Source organism: Anolis sagrei, chromosome 1 (genome assembly GCF_037176765.1).
Source record: "Anolis sagrei isolate rAnoSag1 chromosome 1, rAnoSag1.mat, whole genome shotgun sequence".
NCBI lineage: Eukaryota > Metazoa > Chordata > Lepidosauria > Squamata > Dactyloidae > Anolis > Anolis sagrei.
Window position 1 is genome coordinate 294,501,939 of NC_090021.1, and position 26,707 is coordinate 294,528,645.

Here is a 26,707-nt window from a genome sequence, read left to right on the forward strand (position 1 = left end):
TTGGTCATCTGAGGATGCAGTAGCGTTACTACATGGGACATTCAAGTATAGGCAAGTATTCGTGTACCAGATTAGCAAGATCTCCCATTTAGTAGTAAGCAAGATATTTAAGCACTGATTTAAGCTTTCTTCAATGCAACAATGGGGCCATTTCCTTCCTTGTCAGTCGAGATTTGGGATGGGGTGGTGGTAAAGTGTGGGATTCCATAGGAAAATTCTAGTTTTGACTTTTAAAATGAGGCTTATCATCTTCCAAGATGGCCAAGAATCCAGGAGATAACATTCCCCTATCCGCCCCTTGACTAGAATATGACAGACGACAACCCTCTGACTAAAAGTTAATTTACAAATCATCTTTATCAAGCACAGCTCATAACAATACACAGTACATTTTCACTCATACAAACTATCGTATGAAATCAATGTAAATTAACTTGCTGGTATTGGTGGAAATTCAATGATGAGCTAACTTGTAGATGGTTAGGACAAGCTCTGTAGTAATTTAGACTATGGTTTGCAAGATGCAAAGCAAAAAAATAAATAAATTGTCAGCTATTGTATTTGTGTTTTGCAGAAATACAGTATTATGAAAGACCAGGTGTCTCAACTGTTGAATTTGAAAAAGGTTCATACAAGGTTCATTGGCTCTTGTTCTAAGCACACTTACTTATGAGGCAGCCTGACTGAACACAGTGGCATTCACATCCCAGTAAACTTCCATATGTTTAAGCTTGTGCAAAATTTAAGATGTTACATTACTCTTTTAGGATAAACCTGAGTACTAGACATGAGTACATGTTTCTCACTATGTAATAGCGCTTTTCTTGATAACTTTTTTGTCAATTTTTCAGCTTTCGAAGAAGTATGGTGTCCATATCTGTGGAGAAGGCGGAGAATATGAAACATTCACATTGGACTGCCCTCTGTTTAAGAAGAAAATAGTTGTGTAAGGAACTGTGCCTTTCCTGTCCTTTAAATTTTAGCACTGGGAACATATTAACGTTTAGCTTGAGGCCACATCTGTTGGCGGCAGCGGCAGAACATGTCCTCTAAGTTCACAAACACTCACTTTGTTTAACACTGGCAAAGTCCTCCACTAACCTAAATCAATGCCTGACAAGACGAGGCCTTCATAGAAAGCTATAAACTTTTTAGACATTTGCACTTTCGTTTACTTGCTGATTATGGCCTGCAGTAAAACTGGTACCTACACACTGACACTTTTATCCTTTCATGAAGTGCGAATTGCCTGTAATATTTATCTTTCATTACAGCTACATTTGATAAACTGCCACATCAGTAGCCTGTGGGTTCCATTAACTCTGTTTCCCTTTTCTCTCTCTCTCCTTCTCTCTCTCTCTCTCTTTTCCTTCACATCTCCCTCCCATTTTAACATTAGCAACTTAGGATGATAATGCTAAACATTTTGCTTGAATTACTAAAGGATGTTTTTGAATGTTAATGTTTTGAATCAGTTCAATTTGCACTGAGTAGGTTATTTCCTTGCCATAAATTCTTAAAATGTATGTGTAGAGGTGTGGGAAATTTCTTTATCCCTATGTAGATTTGTCAGTACAATTATGGTAAATAACTTAGCCTGAATGTATTAAAGGAGATATTTTGACTGCTATTATTCCTCTTTCATCTGAGTTTACAGATTGTCTAATAAAACAGTGTCGGTGTCTGCTCCATACCACTTTCCGACCAATAAGTGAAGGTGGTGATTGGATTATAGAACTTAAATTACTCACTTGGGAACGTCCCAGTTGCCTATACTTGGGCAAAATTGTTTGAGGGCCACATTATTTGGAATATTTCAGACATGAAAGCTATCCTCCCACAAAGCTGATCAGAGCTGAATGTGTGCCAGATGAAAGTGCCCTTAAGGATTATATCTGTATAATACTGTAAAATAGCAGGGCCTGGTATAAACTGTGGCAAACTATAAAAGCTGTTGAGGCTTTATGTCTTAGGTAGAAGGCACTGCAGAATATTGTGCAAAGGTGTTACAGCATAGTGACTAAAAATGAGGACTGAATCTTCCCTCTCAGCCACAGAATCCAGTTTCAGTTTCATGACAGTTTTTTCCAAGAAATATTTCCCTAAAGCAGTGTGTTCCAAAAATTGGTACTCAAGATATTACTGGACTTCACATTTCAGAAGCCCCGTCAAATGTAAGGTGTTCTGGGAACTGAAATCCAAAATATCTGGGGGACTCATGCTTGAGACATTGACTTAAAGTAAGAGAATACACTTCAATTCAGGGAGTTTTAAGTACATAATGTTGTGATAGATCATTGGAGAGACTTAGTAACAAGGTTGTTATTTGATATGTCACCAATTGGTTTTCCATACATCTCCCTTGTTGTATTATTAATTTTGTTGATGTTTGTGTTGTTGTTTTTGATTTGTGCTTACATAGCATCTTTTTGCATGTTTATTTGAATGATTTTTATTGTCGTGAACAGCCTTAGAAATGGAACTGAAGGGTGATGCAAAAGTTCTTATTGCAAAAAATAGTAAATATTCTGGGGTACTATTGATATTTGCTTATTTAAATATATATTAGTTTATTCATATGCTGGTAGAAGGGACCTAGGAGGGCTGATTCCATTCCTCACGGCATCCCTATTTCTATCTACAAAGCTGACTCTGGAAGACTTGAAAAACCAGTTCTTTGGGCAGCTGTTCTTTAAAAGAAAGTCAGCATAGTACTGAATTAGGCTATAGTTAGTTTTTAAGGCTGCTAACTGTAATGCACAACCTGATGTGTGTTATTGATGTTTGTATTGGAAGTGTTTTTATCCAATACAAATATAACACTTGCGCAGGATAGAATAATGAAAACAACAAGCAAGTCTTATAGCATCCCAAAGACTAACAAAATGCATTGGTCTAAAACCTATAGTTCAATCCCTGTATCTGTGGGACTGGTACCTGTAATTTTATATGTAAAAAAAGTTGTTTTCAGGAATTTTATAGGTCCTCCAATGAGATTCTATGGTAAGCTTCTACCAGAAGTCTTTCAGTTCAACAGGGTTTACTGTTATCTGTAGTTTTACATTTCCACAATTAGTCCAGGAACATATTCCTGGTAGGAAAGGTTGTGCTACTCTTTCCTTTTACAGCAACCCAGACCAGTGTCACACCAGTGTGACCAGATTTGAAAAATACTATCTAGACCCATTTCATTCTGGATTAAGCCCTAAATTGGTGGTCCTCAAGCTAAGGCGTGAGGGCCGGATACGGCCCTCCAAGGTCATTTACCCGGCCCTCGCTCAGAATCAACCCAAGTCTGAAAAGACTTGAAAGCATACAACAATAACAATCCTATCTCGTCAGCCAAAAGCAGGCCCACATTTCCCATTGAAATACTAATAAATTTATATTTGTTAAAATTGTTCTTCATTTTAATTATTGTATTGTGTTTAAGTGTTTTTTGTACTACAAATAAGATATGTGCAGTGTGCATAGGAATTTATTCATGCTTTTTTCCAATTATAATCCGGCCCTCCATCAGTTTGATGGACTGTGACCTGGCCCTCTGTTTAAAAAGTTTGAGGACCCCTGCCCTAAATCCTCAGAGACCTAGGAGAAGGTCCAGGGAAGTACATCCTATCTCGAATATAGTTAGCTACTTCCTTTCTATTGTGTTATAGTGTTCTATTTGTCATTTTGACTGACATATGGCTGAAGAAGAAGACATTTTGAAGTCTCAGATGTGAAGCTTTGAAAGCTGATGTGATATGTTTTGTGTCTTTTGATTGGCCCAGTAAAGCTATCACTGCAAGATGGACTTTTGACTTTGTTGTGTAAGTGTCTTATCGATTGAAACATTATCAGATAATTTAAAATAGTTTTTATCAATCCTCTATTTTGACAACTGATGCTTTTACAAAATAAATGTGCTAGCTAGTTGAGGTGTGTTTTTTGAAATAAATGTTCATGATTTTATGTTATAGGGATTTATCAGAAGTGGTTGTGCATTCAGCAGATGCATTTGCACCAGTGGCTTACCTTCGTCTATTAAAATTGCATTTAGAAGATAAGGCAAGTACAAGAATACAATTTTCATACATTACTGTTTTATAATCTGTGTCATTACAAAGTCTCAAGATGAATAACAATGATTTTTTTAAAAAACACTCTTTCCAAAGGGAAAAAAAATACTGATACATGTAGTAGAATCATAGATTCATAGAATTGGAAAGGACCATCGAGCTTACTGCAGGAATACAAAATCAAAGCACTCCTAATAGATGACCATCCAACTCATGTTTAAACCCCTCCAGAGAAAGAAACGTCAGTACACTCCAAAGCAGCATATTCCACTATCAAACAGCTCTTATCAGGAATGTTTTCCTAATGTTTAGGTGGAATCTCTTCCTGTAGTTTCAGTTCACTGCTACCTGTCCTAATCAGTTGAGCAGCAGAATATAAGCTTATTTCATCTTCAATATGACATCATTTGAAATAAACATGGCATCCTATCACCTCTTAAACTTCTCTTCTCCAAGTTAAACATATCAAGCTCTTAAAGCTATCATGGCTTCCAGACATTTTACCATTTTTGTCGCCCTCCTTTGAATATATTTCAGCTTGTCAATATACTTCTTAAATTGCAGTGTCTAGATTCAATATTCTATGTGAAGTCTAACCAAAGTGGAATACTTTTACTTTCCTTGATTTAGACACTGTACTCCTATTGATACTCTTATTGATGCACATTGACTTTTTTAGCTGCCACATCACACTGTTACTTGTGGTCTACTAAGACTTCTAAATTCCTTTCACATGTACTGTTGTCAAGCCAGGGATCCCCCATCCTGTGCATTTCATTTTTTCTGCCTAAGGATAAATTTCTATCTGTTGAAATTCATTTTGTTAGATTTTGCAATCTGTTAAGGTCGCTTTGAATTTTTCTCTCATCTTCTGCACACAAGCAAGCAAGCCTCCGTCCTGCTCACAACAACTTTCATCCAATAAACTCTCAAAACATTCTGAGACTGGGGATGATGTAGTGGCTTTTTCAGAATTTCTCTATAAATGCTTTTGCAATTAAGCTTGAATGCATATTTGGTAAATTTAAGTGAACACTTCTGCATTACCCAACAGATGACAACAATCCATAGTGATAACTGAAGTATGTTAGGCCCTAGATTACACGTATCAAACACAAGGCCAACGGTCCAAAATTGGCCCACCATGTCATTTTATGTGGCCCATGAGGCTTTCAATGCCAGAACAATATGGTTACATTTATATAATCTTACTGTGACAAATGGTCCTTTAAAGGCAACCATAAGGCTGATGTGACCCTTGGTGAACATGAGTTCTACATCCCTGCCCTGGATGATAAGATGTTAATATGATCCGCATGAATTACTAATCATACAACATCTTGGCAGTGTGCTTGCATCTTAGTTTCTGTCACTTTGGAAGTTTTTGAAGAGTAATCACAACCAGTTCAGCAAAGAACACAATACAGTAATTGAGGATGAAGACTAAATTAATGATCATTGGAAGTCTTCTCTGGCTACAAGAGTGACAAGGTTGAAATGTTCCTGGTACATGGCTAATGTGTGGTCATGTGTTCAAAGTATGTCAGGACTCTGCATGTGTACCATTACATGATTTTTTTTTCCATAAGAAGAGAAATTTGATAAGACGTTTTCTGTATATTGGAGACTTTGATCTATATGCAGTTGGGATTGTCTCCGTTGTGTTAAAAATGCATGAGTGTCAGAGGCCACTGCCACTCTAGACAATGGGATCAGAGATAATCTGCAGCAATGTGTGTTCTTTTAGAGTTTGGGAGGGTGGTTTTCTGAAAACAACAACAATAACAACAACAATTTTATTTCTTATTTGCCTCTCCTCATGCGTCAAGGCAGGTTACAACATAGTTAAAACACATAATCATTATATAAAATGCACATATTAAAATATATCATACATATATTAAAATACATAGAACAATGAATATAATATAGTGGACACAAGACGGATGTTTAAAATTAATGATTAAAACTTGCTGGTAAGTCTGCCGGAAGACATAGGTCTTCAGATGTGTTTTAAATTTGACAGCTCATTTAGCTGTTCTTCCAGCAGGTCTTTCCACAATCTTTGGGCAGCTGATGAAAAGGTCCTCTGGGTGACGGTTGCCAGTTGGGTTCTGGCAGACTAGAGTAGCTGCCCCCCATAGGACCTAAGTGTTTTGGCTGGATTGTATGGGAGAAGGCGATCCTGTAGGTAACCTGGACCCAAACCATGTAGGGATTTGAAGGTCAAAACCAATACTTCACACCTTGCCTGGAAACTAATTGGCAGTGACTTTAGCATCTGAAGACCCTGGACCTTCAACAGATATATAAACCTCCCTTGTCTAGTTTCCAATATACCTCACAGCCTTTGAGGATTCCTGCCATAGATGTGGGCAAAATGTCAGGAGAGAATATTTCTGGAACATGGCCATGCAGCCCAGAAAACTCACAGTAACCCAACAAATATACTATCCAGAAAATGATCTGTCCATGACAATTCAGAGCTGTTGGTTACCTCCACCCACAGATCAGTATGTTCCAAGCTGAAAATCTCATCAATACTATATGTGTCAGTTCAGAAACCAATTGGGATAGTCCCATGTTTGTCATGAATACCATGAACTCCCAAGTAGCACCTAACAAATTGGCCTTCAGTGGTATGTTGAAGTCACCCAGAAGCAAAAACCCAGGCAATTCCAACAGTACCTCCAAGACCAGTTCTGTGAGTTCGGCCAAGGAGTCGGTTAGGCAGTGGGGTAGGTGGTACACTAGCAGAATCTCCAGTCTACCCCTGGTTTTCAGACTGAGGTACATATACTCAATTCAGCTCCCTGGTAGGTAATCTGACCAAGTTAAGTGGGGCTTTTTAGACCACAGTTACTCCACCCCTCCCACTTTCCCTCACCTATTCAATACACAGTACCCCATTGGGAGGGCCTGAGCTCAGGTTGGCCCACTATCATCCCCAAACCAAGTTTAACTGAAGTATGACACGTCATAATCTTACATTGGTAAACAACACTCATTGCAGTCTCAGCTTTCAAGTATGGCTTTGGACTTCAGCAACTCAAGTGAATAAAACCTAGTCATATTTGAGTGTTTTTTCTCATTTCTTAGCACAAACTATTGAAAAGATATGTGTGCTTTTTATAAATGCTCCTCTTCTTTATGGTATGGACAGTGTAGCTGGCAAGAAATTTGAGTTTAGCTGACTCCGAGGAGCTGAACGCTTGTAATGAATGAATGCCCTGTTTGTGTAGTTCTCTAACATCAAATGGTAAGATACTTAGTAGCCACTTTTGAGTTAAGTATATATAAGTGGTACCAATACTATATTGATAAAGTGGCCAAGTAGTAATTCTGTCGGACAGCCCCAAAGTGGCCCTTCCTTACTAATGCTCTAGAGCTCAAGTACTATTCATCTAACAGTGATTTAATAATGGCTGCAAAGCATTTGTGTTGCCATGTAGCAAGTAATTCATGGCACTTACGCCTGTAAGTGAAACTGGGTAGTAGTAATAAAAATTGGTTTTTATTTTAACACTGGTAGGTCACCCTCCCCTTGTTACTTTTACATTGCATGAATTGAATGTGCTGCAAAAGCAAGGAAAAATAACGGTAGAAATGATATTCAGGTCTGTTAGAATTTGTTTAGGAAAATTCATTGTGATTATTAATAAGAAGAAAAAGCTTGGTAATGCAGTTACATGGGTTCTATATCAATTAATTGAGGATTATTCAACAAAGATTTAGAGTACACAGAAGCTAAATATACATATTTCACAAGGGACATGATATGTTGTTAATATTTTGGTTGGGAGACAAGTAATTTACTTACAGAGTGATACAGTGCTCTGATACAATCTGTTTAGGGATCTTTAATGCAAGCTCGGGAGACTGCATTGGCAGAAGAGCAGAATGTAACTGTAGTGTTGAATAATACAACTGACCCCATTTATTGTTGGCAGCAAGGGAAGCTTGCTGTTCAGTGAAAAGAACTGGAAGAAAGCCAAGGATTTTATAGAAACAGTGGTACCTTCAGGAGTTAAAGCATTTGAATTTGTTGTTGTATGCCTTCAGGTCGACGCTGACTTATGGCAACCCACCCCTGTCATAGAGTTTCTTGGCAAGGTTTATGCTTAGGAAGTTTGCCATTGCTTTCCTCTTAGACTGAGAGAGTGGAACTTCATCAAGGTGACCTAATGCATTTGCATAGCTGAACTGGCACTTAAACCTTGACCTGCTGGAGCCACTATCCCAAGAGGTTGAGATACAGGTTGGGTTGGGAATACCTTATACACAAATCTAAAATGCTCCAAAATCCAGAGTTCTGTTCAATTGTATGCAACAATATTTGAAAGCCTGCTGGGGAGGAGGCATCAAAATGAGAAGTAGTAGGATAAGGATATTTAATTCTGTATTGTTGAAGGCTTTCATGGCTGGAATGGCTAGGTTGCTGTGAGTTTTCTGGGCTGTATGGCCATGTTCCAGAAGCATCCTCTCTTGATGTTTCACCTACATCTATGGCAGGCACCCTCAGAGGTTGTGAGGTCTGTTGGAAACTAGGCAAGTGAGCTTTATATATCTGTGGAATGCTCAGAGTGGGAAAAACAACCCTTGTCTATTTGAGGCAGGTTTGAATGTTGGAATTGGCCACCTTCATTAGCATTTAATGGCCTTGCTGCTTCAAAGTCTGACTGCTTACCACCCGGGGGAATCCTTTGTTAGGAGACCACTTGATGGACCAACATGGATGCAGCATATTATTTGAGAACACAGAAATGCTGGACCACTCTAACAACCAGCATGTCAGACTACACAGAGAAGCAATTGAAATCCATAAGCATGTGGACAATTTCAACAGAAAGGAGGAAACCATGAAAATGAACCAAATCTAGCTACCAGTATAAAAAAAAACCTCTAAAATTATAACAGTAAATAAAAAACAACACTCAAAAACAGGGAAATTCCAGACAAGAAACAATCAGGGGCAGCTAATCACCTCCCAACAAAGGATTTCTCCCAGGCAATAAACAGCCAGACCTTGAAGCTGCAAGGCTATTAAATGCTTTACAAAGGTGGCCACATTGCAACATTCACAACTACCTCAAACAGACAAGAGTTCTTTCTCCCAGCCTGGACATTCCATGGATATATAAACCCCAATTGCCTAGTTTCCAACAGATCTCACAACCTCTGAGGATGCCTGCCATAGATGTGGTTGAAATGTCAGGAGAGAATGCTTCTGGAACATGGCCATACAGCATGAAAAAGTCACAGATGCCCATATTTAACTCTTCATTATTATTATTTCTCACTTAATGCACCTTACAATTTTTTTCCCCTTCCTAAAGAATTCTAAAAGACACAATGTTTCTCAAAGCCACTATGAGTTTCCTTGTAGCAAAAAAGAAAAAAAGTGGGATATAAATAGATAAATAAGTAAATAAAGTGTTCAAGAGAGTACTGGGACAATGGAAAGAGTAGTATCATTTTCCAAACACAGAAACAGTTTATCCAGACCTTTCTTTTGCTTTGTTTAGAACTTCTTGAGTCAGATCATACATTATGCTAACAATCTTTCTGGTTTTAGTCCTTTTAAAATGATGACTAAGCCAATTGCTTGTGATTCATTTAAAATTAGCATCTTACAGAGAATATATACGCACATGCTGCAATATACTTTATTTAGCAAAGGTGTGCTGTGTACTTAGAAAAAAGAGCCATGATTACTAATTTTAAAAAATAAAATTATTCCTTTGTTGAGACTTTCCCCTTTCTTAGCACCGTGTTCTCCATTCTCAGATCTGGTGTTTTAGTACATACCTTGTTTGACAGGGATCCTTTTTTTTAATAATGCAAAGCCTTAAAATATTACTGTGAGGCTGAAAATTATGCCAGCTGACTATGTGAAGTGAAACCAAATAAGCTGAATAAGAACACTCTTAGAAAGGGAAGGAAAAAGTGGAAATATATTAATATTTCTTAGGGGCACTGACTTTATTGCTCATGGCAAACTTGATGCTAAAATGCTCCATACATCACTACAACGTGACAGGCCAGGGAAAATGAAAAACACAAAGCTTTACATAAATCAGGCAAAAAATCATATTAAAATGCATAACATTTTATATAAGAATCAAGATTTTACTTTTATCTATTCAGAAGCTCTTTCCTCCTTCTTATGTAGATGTTTAAGATTTTCTTAAAGCCCCACCGTTTCAAGCAGTTTTATAGGAAATCATATTTCAAATTCATTGTAGACAAAGCTGTCACATTCTTAAAGAGCTTGCATTTATGGAATTGTGGTGTAGATTTTGGTATACACTTAATGTCTTGTAGAGTTAAGGAGGAAAATAGTTTGTTTTGTACTATGATGGAATCATGGCAAAAGGCATTACAATCTTCAGATTAATTTATTTTCTGTCATGCTATAATAAGCTGTGTTTTCAATAAATTCTAACTGTGGATGGGACTTTGGTTTTTCAAGAGCATAATGTATCACTGGCTTAAGAGTTTCACCCCGTAAGACTAAAGAGCTGATCATATTGACAAGGAAAACATTCAGTCTTGAAGAACGTTGATTCTTTTTTTTTCTAGAACCTTCCAATAAAGCCCTTCAACTTGTAAATATTTTGTAATTCTTTTTAATGAAAAAAATCAGTAGTCATAGTTGGTGGCTCATTTAATAGGCAATGGAATTTAACCAGGCTGCATTATGCACCGAGTCAAGACTAATGCAAATATTGTTTATTTATTTATTTTATTTATTTATTATTGTGCTTATATACCGCCGTTTCTCAGTCTAAATCGGCGACTCAACGCGGTTTACAACACAACAACAAGCAGCAATATTCCATTAAAAAGCATAAAAACACATACACAATACACGATATTATTGGGCCACCAATAATAATCCAATGCATCTCTTAATTGTAGTCGCAATCCAATTTCGTCGTCTGTGATTAACCAATCCTTGTTCATCAGTTTCGTTGCACCAGATTAATCGAATGCTTGTTTAAACATCCATGTCTTCAACCTTTTTCGAAATACCATCAGCGAAGGGGCTGATCTCACCTCTATGGGGAGGGCATTCCAAAGCCGAGGGGCCACCACAGAAAAGGCCCTGTCTCTCGTTCCCGCCAGCCGCACCTGTGAAGCAGGCAGGATAGAGAGCAGGGCCTCCCCAGAAGATCTTAGGGTCCTGGTGGGGTGATAGGCCGAGATACGTTCGGATAGATAAGTTGGGCCAGAACCGTTTAGGGCTTTAAAGGCCAGCGCCAGCACTTTGAATTGGGCCCGGTAGCAAATCGGCAGCCAGTGGAGCTGGTACAGCAGAGGAGTTGTATGCTCCCTGCGTCCCGCTCCGGTTAGTATCATGGCTGCCGCCCGTTGGACTAATTGGAGCTTCCGAGCCGTCTTCAAAGGCAACCCCACGTAGAGAGCGTTGCAGTAGTCAAGACGGGATGTAACCAGAGCGTGGACTACCGTGGCCAAGTCAGACTTCCCAAGGTACGGTCGCAGTTGGCGCACAAGTTTAACTGTGCAAATGCTCCCTGGTCACCGCCGAAACCTGGGGTTAAAGGCTCAGCGATGAGTCCAGGATCACACCCAAACTGCGAACCTGCGTCTTCAGGGGGAGTGCGACCCCGTCTAACACAGGCTGTAACCCTATACCCTGTTCGGCCTTGCGACTAACCAGGAGTACCTCTGTCTTGTCTGGATTCAATTTCAATTTGTTCGCCCCCATCCAGACCGTCACAGCGGCCAAGCACCGGTTCAGGACCTCAACAGCCTCCTTAGTAGCAGGTGGAAAGGAGTGACAGAGTTGGACATCATCTGCGTACAGATGACATCGCATTCCGAAACTCCGGATGATCTCGCCCAGCGGCTTCATGTAGATGTTAAACAACATGGGAGACAGTATTGAACCCTGAGGAACCCCACAAGACAAAGGTTGTGGGGTTGAACAGGAGTCTCCCAGTAACACCTTCTGAGACCGACCCTCGAGGAATGAGCGGAGCCACTGCAGAACAGTACCTCCAAGACCCATCCCCGCGAGGTCGACGGTATCGAAGGCCGCTGAGAGGTCAAGCAGCACCAACAGGGACACACTCCCCCTGTCGAGCTCCCGACACAGATCATCCACTACGGCGACCAAGGCTGTCTCAGTACCATGCCCCGGTCTAAAGCCAGACTGTGCTGGGTCCAGATAATCCGTGTCTACCAAGAATGCCTGGAGTTGTGAGGCCACCACACGTTCCATGACTTTGCCCAAAAAGGGGAGATTGGAAACAGGCCGATAGTTGACGAATTGAGTGGGGTCCAGTGATGGTTTTTTCAACAGCGGTTTTATCACAGCTTGCTTTAAGCTGGCTGGAATTTTGCCTTCCCGAAGGGAGGCATTAACCACCACCTTCACCCACTCGGCCAATCCCCCTCTGGCCTCCTTCAGAAGCCAGGATGGGCAGGGGTCTAGGATGCATGTGGTAGCTCTCATTCCTCCAAGCACCTTGTCCACATACTCGGATTGAACCAATTGAAATGAATCCATCAAAACTGGACAAGCAGATGCTCGTGTTACATCCTCAGAGACTGCCGTTAATATGGTATCCAGTCCAGAGCGGATCAAAGCGACTTTGTCTGCAAAGAACTGAGCAAAAGCTTCACAGCGAGCTGCCGAGTCATCAGGGCACCCATCCTGAGTGGTGGGTTTTAACAGGCCTCTGACAACTCGGAACAGTTCAGCCGGACGGTTCTTTGCAGACGCAATAGTGGCCGCAAAGAAAGTCTTCTTAGCGGCTTTTATAGCCGCGGCATATGCCTTTAAAAAGGACACAAACCGTGTTCGATTTGGCTCGCTCGGATCCGAACACAACACACTCTCTAGTTCCCTCTTCTTTCGCTTCAACGCTGCCAGCTCCTCGGTGAACCAAGGAGCTGGTTTAGCTCGGCTACTTGAGAGGGGACATTCTGGAGCAATCGTGTCTATTGCCCTAGTCATCTCCCCATTCCAGAGAGCGACCAGGGCATCAACAGGATCACCTACCGAGGTGGCGGGAAATTCCCCAAGAGCCGTCAGGAATCCATCCGGATCCATAAGCCTCCTGGGGCGGACCAGCTTAATGGGTCCTCCACCTCTGCGGAGGTTAGGGGGTGCAGTGAGTCTAAAGCTGACCAGGTGGTGGTCGGTCCATGGCAACGGAGAGATGGATCAGAATCAGACATCATAAAAATACCATGGCTGAAACAACAAATAATGGGTTCAGGCTCATGATTCCGAAGTCCAATGATTCATACGTAGAGCCAAGAGAAAGTGCGACAATGGAGGGCTGGGCTAGGAGGCTAATGCTCTTAAAACATTAAAGTGTAAAAATTGCTGGAAAGGGCTGCTATAAGTCATGGTATCTGGAAATTGTGGATCTGGATCCCATGGATCCAGACAGTTCACTGTATTTTGCCGTGAACTAATCGGAATACATGAATGAATTAAAATCAATAGGATATATTTTAGTGAAAAATAACAGAAGGGAAAAAAGTCTGTAATCAAACATTTGGATGAAATCCTAAGGCTCATCTACTTCAGCTCCCTGCCATTGCAAAAAAACAAAACAAAAAAAAACCCAACAACTAACTAAAAACAAAAACTGGCTAAGGCATGCTTTGGCAGACTTTATTTTAAAAGCTCAAAATAAAGTCCTCCACCTCATGAGGTTGTCCATTCTACTATTGGACAGTTTTTGCATCTGGTGAGGGCCTGCCATTATTTGAGTTCATGAAAGCGTATGCTAGATTTTTTTCCTTAGTCTTAAACATGTTACTAGATTCATGTATAACTTTTTATTCTGAAACAGACTAACACTACAATGTTTTTGAATGCAACTTTCTAATGCATAGCCAAGATATCTTTTCTTGTAATTCTTATCTGTTGGATCAAATTCTACTCTATGATGGACCAGCTTGCTCCATCATCCTTGTGACAGCACTGTGAAGATAGTTTTAATCTTGGTTTGAGATCAGGGCAGATCTGCATCAATCAAGACAAAGTCAGGACAAAGTTAAAATGCTGACTTGAACCATGATCCAGACACACCTCTACTGAACATACCCAGCCCCCTTAACTGTGCTCTAAATGGTCTAGTTTCCAGATATTTACCATCATTGATACATTCTTCTGGATACATTTCAGCTTGTCCTTGGTCATTTCACATGGAATAACAAATAATAATTTATCCCAATCACCGCTGTATTATTTGATTATTTCATCAAATTACCTGTTCCCTCCATCTTTGATTTTAACTGTTAGCTCTGAACTGACACTCTCCACCTATTCGATTTTCTGACTTCCCTCCATCATGCACACTTCTTGTTAATCGGTATAGAATTGCTAGATATAATAACTGCCATGAATTTTCATGGCTTGCTTTTTATTTTCATAACTTTATGCAAGAGATGTGTTTACGGATGCACAGAAAAATGGTGAATATATAGAATATGCATGTGCAGATCTGACATATTTCTCAGTCTGACCGCATACCAATTCATACAGGCCCTTTCGTATTTGTATAAGATCATGATAATGGCAATATTATTTTCATTCATTTGGTAGTGGTCCCTTTTCACTTTTTCTACAGCTGCTGCATGCTCTCTCACCATTTTAGCTGAGATATCTAAAAGAGCCCTAAATTGTATTCATGTTCAGTCACAATCAGATCAGACACCATCAGCATATATGTGAAGTTAGAGTTGTGTACCAATTTACAATTCCAGTATGCCATCAAATGTATTTGCCACTTTATTGCTTATTCATATAGTTTGGAACACTTTACAGTCCAGTTTTTCATCTTTACTATCCTGAATAACTTGATGTTGATACTTTTTGTTTTTACGTAAGGAGATGGATTCTGGTTCTATAACAGATCAGAACAGTGATCAAGATTCACTTTTTGTTGATAACAGTAATTGCTCTTCAGATAGCTGAAACAATGCTCCTCTTATTTTGTATGATTATTATGGGTTATTTATCTACCTTTATTTACCTTTTTCCTGATATAGAAACTTAAGGTAGTTAATTTTGTCTAATCATTAATTGCTGATGGTCAGAAGGAAATAGCCTATGACTCTATGAGCAATTTATCAGAGACCTAGCAGGGCCGCTATGTAGTAATGGTTTCTCAATGCTGCAGAGAAAATCCAAATGGAGCATTGTAAGCATTGTGCACAAAAAGTAAGCATGATCATATAGAATAGTGAACCAGTGTGCACAGAAACAACAGGTTGCTTGATACGGTTCTCACAATTTGTGGTAATTGTAGTAGAAACTGTTGGGGCTAACTAGATGGAACAAGAATGATATTTGTAGAAGGCACAGCATGTTGACTTTTTTGTTCAAACATGTAATTCTTCTTAGTTATGATTCACAGGTGTTAATTTTACATTCCCTCAATTGAATATTTTATAATCATTCCACAACTTTGGCTAGCATTCCTTAGTCTAATAATATGCTTCTGCTCTCTTCCACTGTTCTCCACTGTATTTTCTTTAGATAAATCTCTTCATATTTAACTACAAAGGCTCACTGGAAATTTGTTTTAGGTTGTTTCTGGCAGCACAATGAGCCTGTGTGCCTGAGGGAGAATAACATTTTATTCACTGTTCTGGTTTAATACATTACTGCAGAACTTCAAGATGCATTTTTGCATAATAATTGAAAAACTTCTTGTACCCTGTTTTCATTTTTTTAAAAAGAAGAGTACTATTTTGCCTACATATTTTATACATATAAAAACTTTTAAAAACTATGGATATGTCAGGCAAACTTTGTTTTCTAGGTATACGATAAACACTTAATGGTAACATTTATTATGTAAAATTCATGACTGTCCACAGAGGCCTTGTATTCTTCATAATGGAAAAACAGAGCCATTGTTGTGTGAAGTCGTTTCATCAATATTTTACTTCTCATCTCAGAATTTCATATACACTTAATAGAATGTGAAATTTCCAACTTTTTCCTGACTTTCCCAGTACAGTAGTTTTATGTAGCCATTTCTCACACATCCCAAAGGCTCGATTTGATGGTGTGTCATACAACTGGAACACTGTAAGTTAGATTTATGTTATATTTTGGCCATCACTAAAATTTCATTGCAATATAGTGTCTTATAGTCCTGCTTCTTGATTGGAAGAGGAAAAGGCAAAGTAGTACCCTCTTTTTGTATATATATGAGCCATTCCAGTAGTGGTAACATATAAAACAAATAAATGATGAAATGCAAAGTTCAATTGACAGCAACTCAAAAAGTGTTGTCCACCTCCTTCAGTAAGACCGACAGTCTGATGCCATTCATTTTTTTACTCAGTTATTCTAATTACACACACGAGATTAAACACGAGATTAATAAAGATACTCCCCCCAGCACCAACCAACGTTCTGGAGCCAGAGTGAAGAAGGGAACCCAGGAAGCCAGAGTTCTACCTTGTCTCCTGGGTCATCGGTTGGGAGCCCCTCTCCCCAGCAACAATATAGTAATATATATGCTAATATTGTGTTGTGCTAATACTATAATATGTTGTATACAAATATAATATTGATAATAATACTATAACATAATACTATATAATGCTAATAATAGTTATATATATTACATTTAATGTATTGTCGAAGGCTTTCATGACTGGAATCACTCAGTTCTTGTGGGTTTTTTCGGGCTATATGGCCATGTTCTAGAGGCATTTCTCCTGACGTTTCGCCTGCATCTATGGCAAGCATCCTCAGAGGATTACATGTAATATTGCTAATAATATTACAGTATAGTGGTATAGTACTATAGTAATATATAATACTAATATTGTGCTGTGCTAATAATATAATATATTGTATACACATATAATATTGATAATACTATAATGTAATACAATATAATACTAATAATACATTATAATAATTTAATATTTCATATTACATGTAATATATAATATATAAGATAGTAATATATAATACTAATATTGTACTATTCTAACAATATAATATATATTTTATGTACATATAACTTGTAAGCCAATCCAAGTCCCTTCGGAGTGAGAGAGGCGGCATATAAATATTGTAACTAAATAAATAAATAAATACTGTTGCCTTCAACACTAGGGCTAGTGAGAGTCCTGAATCAATTGTAGCAGACTCTTTTCCAACTCCATTTTGCCTTCCCCTTCCAATGATTTTTATTTGTGCTATCAAATGGAAATATTTACTTCTCTACCCATCTTTGCAAAGCCATTTGCCAAATTCCTTTGATCCAGAAGTAGGTAATGTGGAATCCTAGTCCAGCATTCCAAACACTATGCCATTTGGATTCTTGAAAGTTCACTGAAGAAAAATGTCAAAAGAAAACATCTGGATGGATGGATGAATACACTCACTAATGTGAGCAACAGGACAATAGAATAGTTAGAAATACAATGGGTCCTCTGGATTGGTAGAAGTTTAGTTCTAGGTCCTGCAAAAAATGTATCCCATATTATTAATTAATTAATTAACTTCATTTCTATTCCGCCTTTCTCTACCTCAGAGGGGACTCAAGGTGGCTTACAAATCTGGAAAAATTCAATGCCACACAGGTAAACAATAAACACATCTCATCAAAATATAAACAATATAAACATATACACAATTAAAACACATATCAATGAATTAAACAGATTAAAACGATATAAAATGCCAAGATGTAATCTCATGTCCAAATCGTTTTCCAAAATCCATTGTCTGTTATTCAAGCTGTTAAAGTCTCATTCTATAGTTTCCTGTTCACCAAACACCTGTAAGAAGAGCCAGTTCTTACTTTTTTCCCCTTAAAATCAAGAGGGATAGGGCTTACCTGGTGTCACTGGGGAGAGAGTTCCACAGCCGAGGGGCCACCGCTGAGAAGGCCCTCACATATTCATGTGTATGTCATCACCATTTTAGGTATGGGCTGCAATGATCTGTAGTCATTTGAAACCACAGATCGGTAGACTACAGATCAGGATGGCTCACTGTAATTGCAACAACCATGAGGGCTGGGAGAGAGCTAAAAGGTATTAGCTTGTTCAAAGCTGGAAACTTCTGATAGTAGTTATGAATGTTGCTTCTTTTTTATAATGCCCCTTTGAAAGGATTCTGATATGTAATTGGTTTTTTAACCTGATGAGAGTATATGTAGTTTTGTCTTCTTTGGATGTAATGATAAAAAGTTGAGTAAGGAACAGATTAATGGGTATATATAAGGCTGCAGAGGGAAGGGGTAATCAGCTAAAATCACCATTAATGGAATTCTGAGCTGGATCAAAAAGTGTTTTGTGAACAGAGAAATTAGGTGCAACCTGTTGGGAATATTATATTAAACATATGATTTCTCTTTTTGGAATAACTTCATTTGCTATCAGCCCGTTTCTAGACTCAAGCCAAAGTGCTACTTATGACCTACTGCTTAAAACCTGATACAGCTTAGTTCCAGATTGAAAGTTTGTCTCTCCCTGTGAGAGCCTTCTTGAATCTTACAATTTGAAGATTGTAAGGTATCTCTTCTGACTCCTGTGAGGAGACAGAAGAGAGACCTTCTTGATGGCTGTTCCTTAGTTTTGGAACACCTCAACAGGCGATTCAGTTGTCTTACTCTTATTGTCAGTAGATAACGATCTTTTTTATTTATGCGAGGCTTTGGCTCATAAATTGTTGTGACAGAAGAGTTTTTAAATGTGGCATGCTGTGATTTTATCTCATTTGTGTTTGTAAATGCCTTCAAGTTGCCTGTCGTCTTATGACAACCCATGAGTTTCATAGGCAAGGAATGCTCAGTTCCGTTCTCTAAAATACAGCCATAGCGCTTGGTAGACATTGATAATCTTCCATGCAAGTAGGAAACAGGACTGACCCTGCTTAACTTTCAAGATCAGACAGTCTTTAGGGTATTTACTATCTTAAATCTTTTAAACTGTTTTTAAAATGTTTCAGTTAGATTTTTAAAATGTTTTAAACAGTTGTACTTTATGTAGTTTTAGCTACATTTTGATTTAATGTATACTATAAGCTGCTTTGCCTCCTATGCTGGGAGAATGACAGTACATAAATAAAACAAAATAAATGCATAACTTGACCAAAATGCTTTGCACATTCCATTAATTTCAATGGGAGACTTGATTGGTGTGTGTATGAGCTGGTGTCGAAAAAAATAGCACTCTATGGTGCCATAATTTCTACATTGACACTAGTCTGAAATAGAGTCATAGCACTTCTACTAGGCAATCAGGTGTCCAGTTTGATGGCTCTCCAGAGGAAGGGGTTTGGTAGCTTTAAGGCACTGCTTATCCCAATCAAAACACTTCCCAGAATTGCTTTCACGTTTAAGTGTGTTCTTGCTGCCTTATTACCTGGTCTTGGAAGATATTATATTTGCATTATCCTAAAAGAATTTCAGCTTATATTTAACTGAAGTTTTGGCATTTTTTCAACATTCTCTTTCTTACCTTAGTTGGGAAAAAACGCATATCATATTGCTGTGACATGAATTTTCCATTTAGGAAGCTTCTAAATCACAATAATTTTTAGAAGTATTATGTCACTGCTGCTTTCACACCTTTTATTGTTAACATTTCGGTAGACCTTAATTACAGGTGGAATTTTCTTTCCTTGTTTAGGAAAAAAAGCTTAAGTTGCTCAAGGAATGTAAATGTAAGGTTCTTCTTACCAAGTTTTAATTTTGAGAGTAAATAGTATGTAAAAATCCACATAATTTTACTTGGAATATTTAAATAGAACAATATTAGCATGCAAGTTTCATGATCTGCAGTGTCACACAAAGTGTGGGAGTGATATATTAAAACATAAAATATTCTGATTTCAAGGATTGATATCTTTAACCATTGGGCAGAATAATGCAACCATCTCTGGCAGCATGTGGTGGAAGTAAAAATTGTATACTCTCAATTATTATTTGCACTTGGTCAAAATGCATCTCTTCCATATTGGAAAATGGTTTTGCTATGGATTTCTAATTTTTGGGCAACAGGATCCACACTGAAAAGAAAATCACCTGGCAGATCTAGGACCATGAAAATACCTGAAAATATAGAAGCAGTGACAGCATCCACTAATCAATTGCCAAAATTCTCATAAGCATACTATGGTACTGGGGATATCAAGTCAGAATTTGAAGAGGATTATGCATGCCAAATAAAACTGCATCCTTTCAAAATGATTTGTCTGATGTAATCTTTAAAACGCATTAAAACAAAACTATCAGAGGACATCTAATCACCTCTCAACAAAAGATTGCCCCAGGCACTGCCAGGCCATCAAATGCTAATCAGGGTGGTCAGTTGAAACATTAATACCTAGCTCCAACAGACAAGAGCTCTTTGTCCCACCCTGGTCATTCCACAGATATATAAACCCAATTTTCCTAGTTCCAACAGACCTCACTACCTCTGAGGATGCTTGCCATAGATGCAGTCGAAACATCAGGAGAGAATGCCTCTAGAACATGGCCATATAACCCGAAAAAACCTACAACAACCCAATACAGTAAAGTCTGAGCTGGGGGAAAAATGGGCTCCTGTTCTAGCTGATTGTACTGTAGCCATGTGTGCTGGCTACAAAAAACGAAGGAAAGAGCAGCTACTTCCAGAATCACCTGCAGAACATTTATGAACAGCAAAATAGAGGGTGAAGAGAAGAGCCAATAAACCTCCCACCATCCTGTTAAAATGTTTAGATCTAGAAGTTTTATTACCAAAATGGAAATAATAAGGAAAATGAAGCCTGATGTTTTGAAGAAAAAACTATTCCTGGATGTATTTTGGAAGATGTTTCCATGTACTTTCTTGAGGCTTCAAAATATATTTTTTTTACTTGTGCAATTCTAATCTGACTTCGCTATTTCATTTCAAATGCAAATATTTCTGAAAAAGGTTGCTGAAACGTGTTGAACTGCTCTTCTTTTTTGCAATATTCCCTATTCTTTCCATGATATTTCTGCTTCTGGTACCAATTTTTTTTGTTAAAAAAGTAATGCCTAGGAGCACATCTGTTTTGTTAACTGAAATATACCCTTACTGCATTGGTATATAAGGAGGGGAAGCTTAAGTTTATGTTTCCTTTTTAATACTTCTTGGATAGTGCAACATCTGTAAGACAATACCATAAAGGCAGGAGTACAACTTTCTTGAGTTCCATGACCAAGTGACAAAGCCAACCAATCACAAACATAGCAACCCCATAATGGTACAATTTCACAGTTGTGGGACTGTAAAATGTATGTGCGATTAAATAAACATAGTTTCATTTTCAAATGCCTCTTAGGTAGTGCATTACTGGCCTTGTGTTCATAGAAAATAATGATGCAAGCAATACTTTGGGTTATATAGATAGCAAAGATATGTTGTTTGGTATGGTTTCTGATAGGACCTGGATTCTGATGAGGTTCATTAATGGTGTGACTCTAATACCATCATTTTTCTTTTCCTGTGTGATTTTTAACATCTTTGCTCGACGAAAAAGCCAGTTAAGCTCCAAAATCTACCATGATGTATTTTCTACATGTTGGTTGGCGAATAAATGTATTAGTGTTTTGCGGATTTCATTGTATTTAATGGCGTGACTGTTTTATGAAACATTTCATTCTCCTATAAAAACAAAACCAAACAGGTTTTTCAAATAAATCAAATCAAATATGATTTTTAAATGCAGGCAAAATAAGAAAATGTGCTTGGCAAATAATCTGAAGTCTTATGGAATAAGAGAACAGCATCTTGGCATTTAAGATTTGAGTTATCTGTTCTTAAATTTATCCTGCTTTTTAAAGCACAAAATCTTCTCTTAATCTCCATAGGATCAAAGCAGTTCAAAAACTTTGACATGCTATTTTTGTAAAGAGTTTTTAAAAGGAGATTTGCATCTTATTTGTGCTAGGTAATTTAAAAGTATTGCCTTAACTATAAGCTTCCCCCTTCTCCTTTGTGTTTATTAGCTATCAGTGAGAGATTGTGGGCAGAATGGGAGAAGAGTGTCCTTAACCTATATAACATCCCTAAAGTGTTGCTGTATTTTTGTTCCCACCTGGAAAGGCAATCTATTGCTGATAAAATTGTAGTATACGTCTGCGTCCATTGAAAATTTGATTTATCAGTACTGAAATCTACTTTTATTTTAGAATGGTGAAAGTATACTTTTTGTATTGTCGAAGGCATTCATGGCTAGAATCACTGGGTTGCTGTGAGGTTTTATTGGCTGTATGGCATTACTGTGTGCAGTAGCATTCTCCCCTGACATTTCACATATATCTGTGGCTGGCATCTTCAGATATTCTTCCTATACTTTTTGTTTAGGAAGAAGCAAAACATGTATCCTTGATTTTCTCCTTTAAGAAATTAATTCCATTTTATGCAACCCCAAAGACAGACATTTCTTCATTTTCCTTCCATGAAAGAGAAAATATTATTTTACCTGTTCATTACTTGATATGGCAAGTCAGTTCCCACCCAAGTAATACCTATCTTATGTGTCTCTTCACAGAGCAAGAAGCTGCATGTGGTCTCCACTCAAAATGTTGTTTTAACAGGAGAGGTGATCAAGGCAGAAAACAAGAAGCAAAGAGATTATCAGAGCCTTTCCCTTCTTACTTCAGAGTTTTATGCTCTGTTCTATTCTGAGATCTGCTCAGTGGGAGAAATGCTGTCAGTTTTAGATTTTTGTAACAACAAGCCTCCTCTGCGGAGGAAATGAAGATCTCTGACAAGTTAGACACCGAGGCTGCTAATTATGGTTGTTCTTTTTAAGGTGTACATGAAACTTGAAGCATGTAGCAAAATCAGGTTCTTTATTCCAAGAAGTTTACAAGGGCCCAATCCTGAACACACATGTAACCACATCAGACTACATATTAACCAGGAATAAAAAATATTTCTAAACGAGAGAGAGAGAGAGAGAGAGCTCTGCATAATTTATTCATCTCTAAGAACTTGTTTAATATTGCCAAAACATTATCTTTTTAATTGGTTGTGCACAAAGAAAAACACAGATGTTATTCTTTAAAGATAGGCTAGCAGTGAGTATTGTGTACATGATTTGATTTGTGTGTTAAGTTTGTCAAGAGAGACGATACATTGATTTCAGTCTTAGTCTGAAAACAATTAGTATACAGGCAACTCTGCGTGTCTTAGCAGTGGTACACCTAACCCCATGAAGAATCCCTATTCTCATGTTGATCTAGTTGTGGTGACGCTGCTAGAGTTTCTGTGGTGGTGGATTCATGTAGTGTTAAACTTTTATGAAGGGAAAGTAGTCACAAGGCCAAATCCATCCCCTTTATATGAGTTTTTGGCATGATACTACAGAATATAACCTTACAATCATCTGATAAAGAATTACTGCAAATCAAAAAGCATTCATTTAGTTGCTCTGGTGTCTAGAGATCTGGACTACAGTATGGAAGACTGGTAATTAACTGTCTTTTAGTCTTACTTTCAAATATGTAAAACAACTTAGATCAAAAAGGCTATGTTAGATACATTTGAGAGCTTACATACATCTATCAAAAAAGGTGTTCATCACAGTTATCATAAATGGTTGGAAGTGCATGTTCATAAAGCAAATCCCAAATAGCAGAACAAACAAAAGTGCTCACAACTGTTAGAGACCACGAAAATTCAAACAATGTGTTTGTTATGATTGAAACATATAACTGACATTTTATTAATTCTTTTCTGTTACAATTAATTTCAGTAATTTCTTCCTGTTACAACTAACAATTACTTACAAACTGATGACTCTTCCTCATTTGTTTTATTGCTAGCAATTATCTATTCAGAATTTAATTGGCATCTCTGGGTGCAATTTTTGTTTGCTTGTTTGTTTATTTGGACTGCTTTCTCCCAACTCTTATCCTAGCCAATTGAGGATTCCATTTTTGCTGTGATGACAGCACAATGCAAAACGCCATGAAGTTAAATGGCACTATTTGGCAATGGCTTGAAGTTAATTCAGAATGGAAAAAAATTATCCTGCCTTCAAGTCTGTGAATGATTGAACACTGTTGGCCTGTTTTCAGATTCCTCCCCCTAATAATTGTTAAGAAATTAGAGACAGCTTTAAGAATAAAATCCCACTCTTTCAGTCCCCTTCCCATTCTGCTGTAATAAATCCATCTCCCCAACTGCTCTTAAGAAATATGGCAGCATGGTTGGGCAGTGGATAAATGGCAATCCAGAAATGGGAAGTAATTCAGATTACACCTACATATTCATGAATCTGACTTCTTTTTGTTACTTAATTACCAGGAAGCCAATGACTCGGCATGTAAATAGGCAGCAGTTATCTGTCAATCCTATTTCTCTTCTATTCTCATATTAATTCAGAAACAACTGGTCCATAGCTAGCCTCAAGCATTTTCCTACGTGAGGTAAGGATACTTCATAACCTGAGATTACTTCGTATCATATCTCTGTAGGGGCATAGTTGATTTTAAAATAACTTTTTATTTCAGATCAATTGCTACAGCAAACATATCCCATTCTCCTATATTACCAAGGAAACTGGAAATTATTGTTTCCATTTGATGTTTGATTTTTTGTCTCATAACAGGCTGTGATTTTTATTTATTGTTAGTTTGCCAAGTTATAATTCGTACTTATACGTTGGGTTGTATTTTTTTTTTTTTTAGTATGGATGTATTGTTGTTGTATTCAGGCCTTTTATGTCTGGAATCCGCCTGGAGTCCCTTTGGGGAGATAGAGCAGAATATAAATAAAGTTTTATTATTATCAATGCTAATTCACACTTGCCTCAAGCAGACAAGAGTTCTTTCTCCTACCCTGGACATTCCATAGATATATAAACCTCACTTGCCTAGTTTCCAACAGACCTCTCAACCTCTGAGGATGCCTGCCATAGATGTGGGTGAAACGTCAAGAAAGAATGCTTCTGGAACATGGCCATACAACCTGGAAAACTCACAGCAAACCAAATCAGGATTTTTTATATGAACAATAAACCTTAGTTTGGAATCTTGGCTTGGTAATGTTTTTGGATGATTGTGTGTTTTTAGCGAAGATGTAACCTGCCAAGAAGAGATAAAATTGTTGTTGTTGTTGTTTTTGTTAGCGAATGTGTTTCAGTTCTTAATAATGTGTGTTGGATTGATACCAAGAAATAGCTGTAACTGACAAATATGAATTGGTGTATCAGAAATTAGCCAATGGTATTTCAACTACAATCTACATTTGCCTGCCTATGTTGTGGAATGAATTATGGTAGTAAGTCTAGAGTCTCATACTTGGGAGCTTGTTGTTGTTGTTCATTCATTCAGTCGTTTCTGACTCTTCGAGACCAGCCCACGCCAGAGCTCCCTGTCGATCGTCACCACCCCCAGCTCCTTCAAGGTCAATCCAGTCACTTCAAGGATGCCATCCATCCATCTTGCCTTGGTCGGCCACTCTTCCTTTTTCCTTCCATTTTCCCTAGCATAACTGTCTTCTCTAAGCTTTCCTTTCTTCTCATGATGTGGCCAAAGTACTTCATCTTTGCTTTTACTATCCTTCCCTCCAATGAGCAGTCGGGCTTTATTTCCTGAAATATGGACTGGTTGGATCTTCTCGCAGTCCAAGGCACTCTCAGAACTTTCCTCCAGCACCACAGTTCAAAAGCATCTATCTTCCTTCGCTCAGCCTTCCCTATGGTCCAGCTCTCACATCCGTAGGTGACTATGGGGAATACCATTGCTTTAACTATGCGGATCTTCATTGCCAGTGTAATGTCTCTACTCTTCACTATTTTATCAAGATTGGTCATTGCTCTCCTCCCAAGAAGTAAGTGTCTCCTGATTTCCTGGCTGCAGTCTGCATCTGCAGTCATCTTTGCGCCTAGAAATACAAAGTCTGTCACTGCCTCCACTTTTTCTCCCTCTATTTCCCAGTTATCAATCATTCTTGTTGCCATAATCTTGGGGGGTTTTTTTATGTTTAGCTGCAACCCAGCTTTTGCGCTTTCTTCTTTCACCTTGATTAGAATGCTCCTCAGCTCCTCCTCGCTTTCGGCCATCAAAGTGGTATCATCTGCATATCTAAGGTTGTTAATGTTTCTTCCAGCCATTTTTACCCCAGGCTTGCATTCATCAAGCCCCGCACATGGCATGATGTGTTCCACATACAAGTTGAATAGGTTGCGTGAGAGAATACAACCTTGACATACTTGAGAGCAGGTCCCATTAAATACTCTAGGAAAAAGATTTGCGTAGACATGAGTACCAGTGTACTGGAAGATGCAACATAATATTATGGGTTCAGGAATGAATGTAATAAGATCATAATGAAACCTGAACTAGATGAAGGATGGGAAGAGGAATGCCTATTCCAACACCAGAAGAGGGCAGCAGCGTGGCAGGTGTTTGTTTTGCTCACTTCACTTGTTCCTTTAGCTGTAAGTGGAATAGACTTGTATTGTCAGCTTTTAAGGTTGCATTTAAACACTTTCTTGCATCTATTATCATGAACATGATTAATGTGCCTGTATGCGTTATTGATTTGCATTGCTTTATCTATATAAAGATTCTCTGTTAATTGTGCTAAGTAAATTAAATCATTACATGGTGACGTTCACTTGCATAGCAATCTGGTTTTATATGTGTAAGTTCAAT

General features: G+C 38.1%; 1 protein-coding gene across 2 annotated transcripts in view; it reads left to right on the top strand.

The window, feature by feature from the left end:
- The window catches only part of DPH6 (diphthamine biosynthesis 6), a 317,073-nt gene that overhangs the window by 100,551 nt on the left and 189,815 nt on the right, over positions 1-26,707 (top strand). For both annotated transcript variants that reach the window (XM_060759870.2, XM_060759864.2), the window contains exons 7-8: positions 852-946; positions 3,963-4,050. In XM_060759870.2, the coding sequence (XP_060615853.2) occupies positions 852-946; positions 3,963-4,050 (183 nt within the window). The remainder of the gene's footprint in view (positions 1-851; positions 947-3,962; positions 4,051-26,707) is intronic.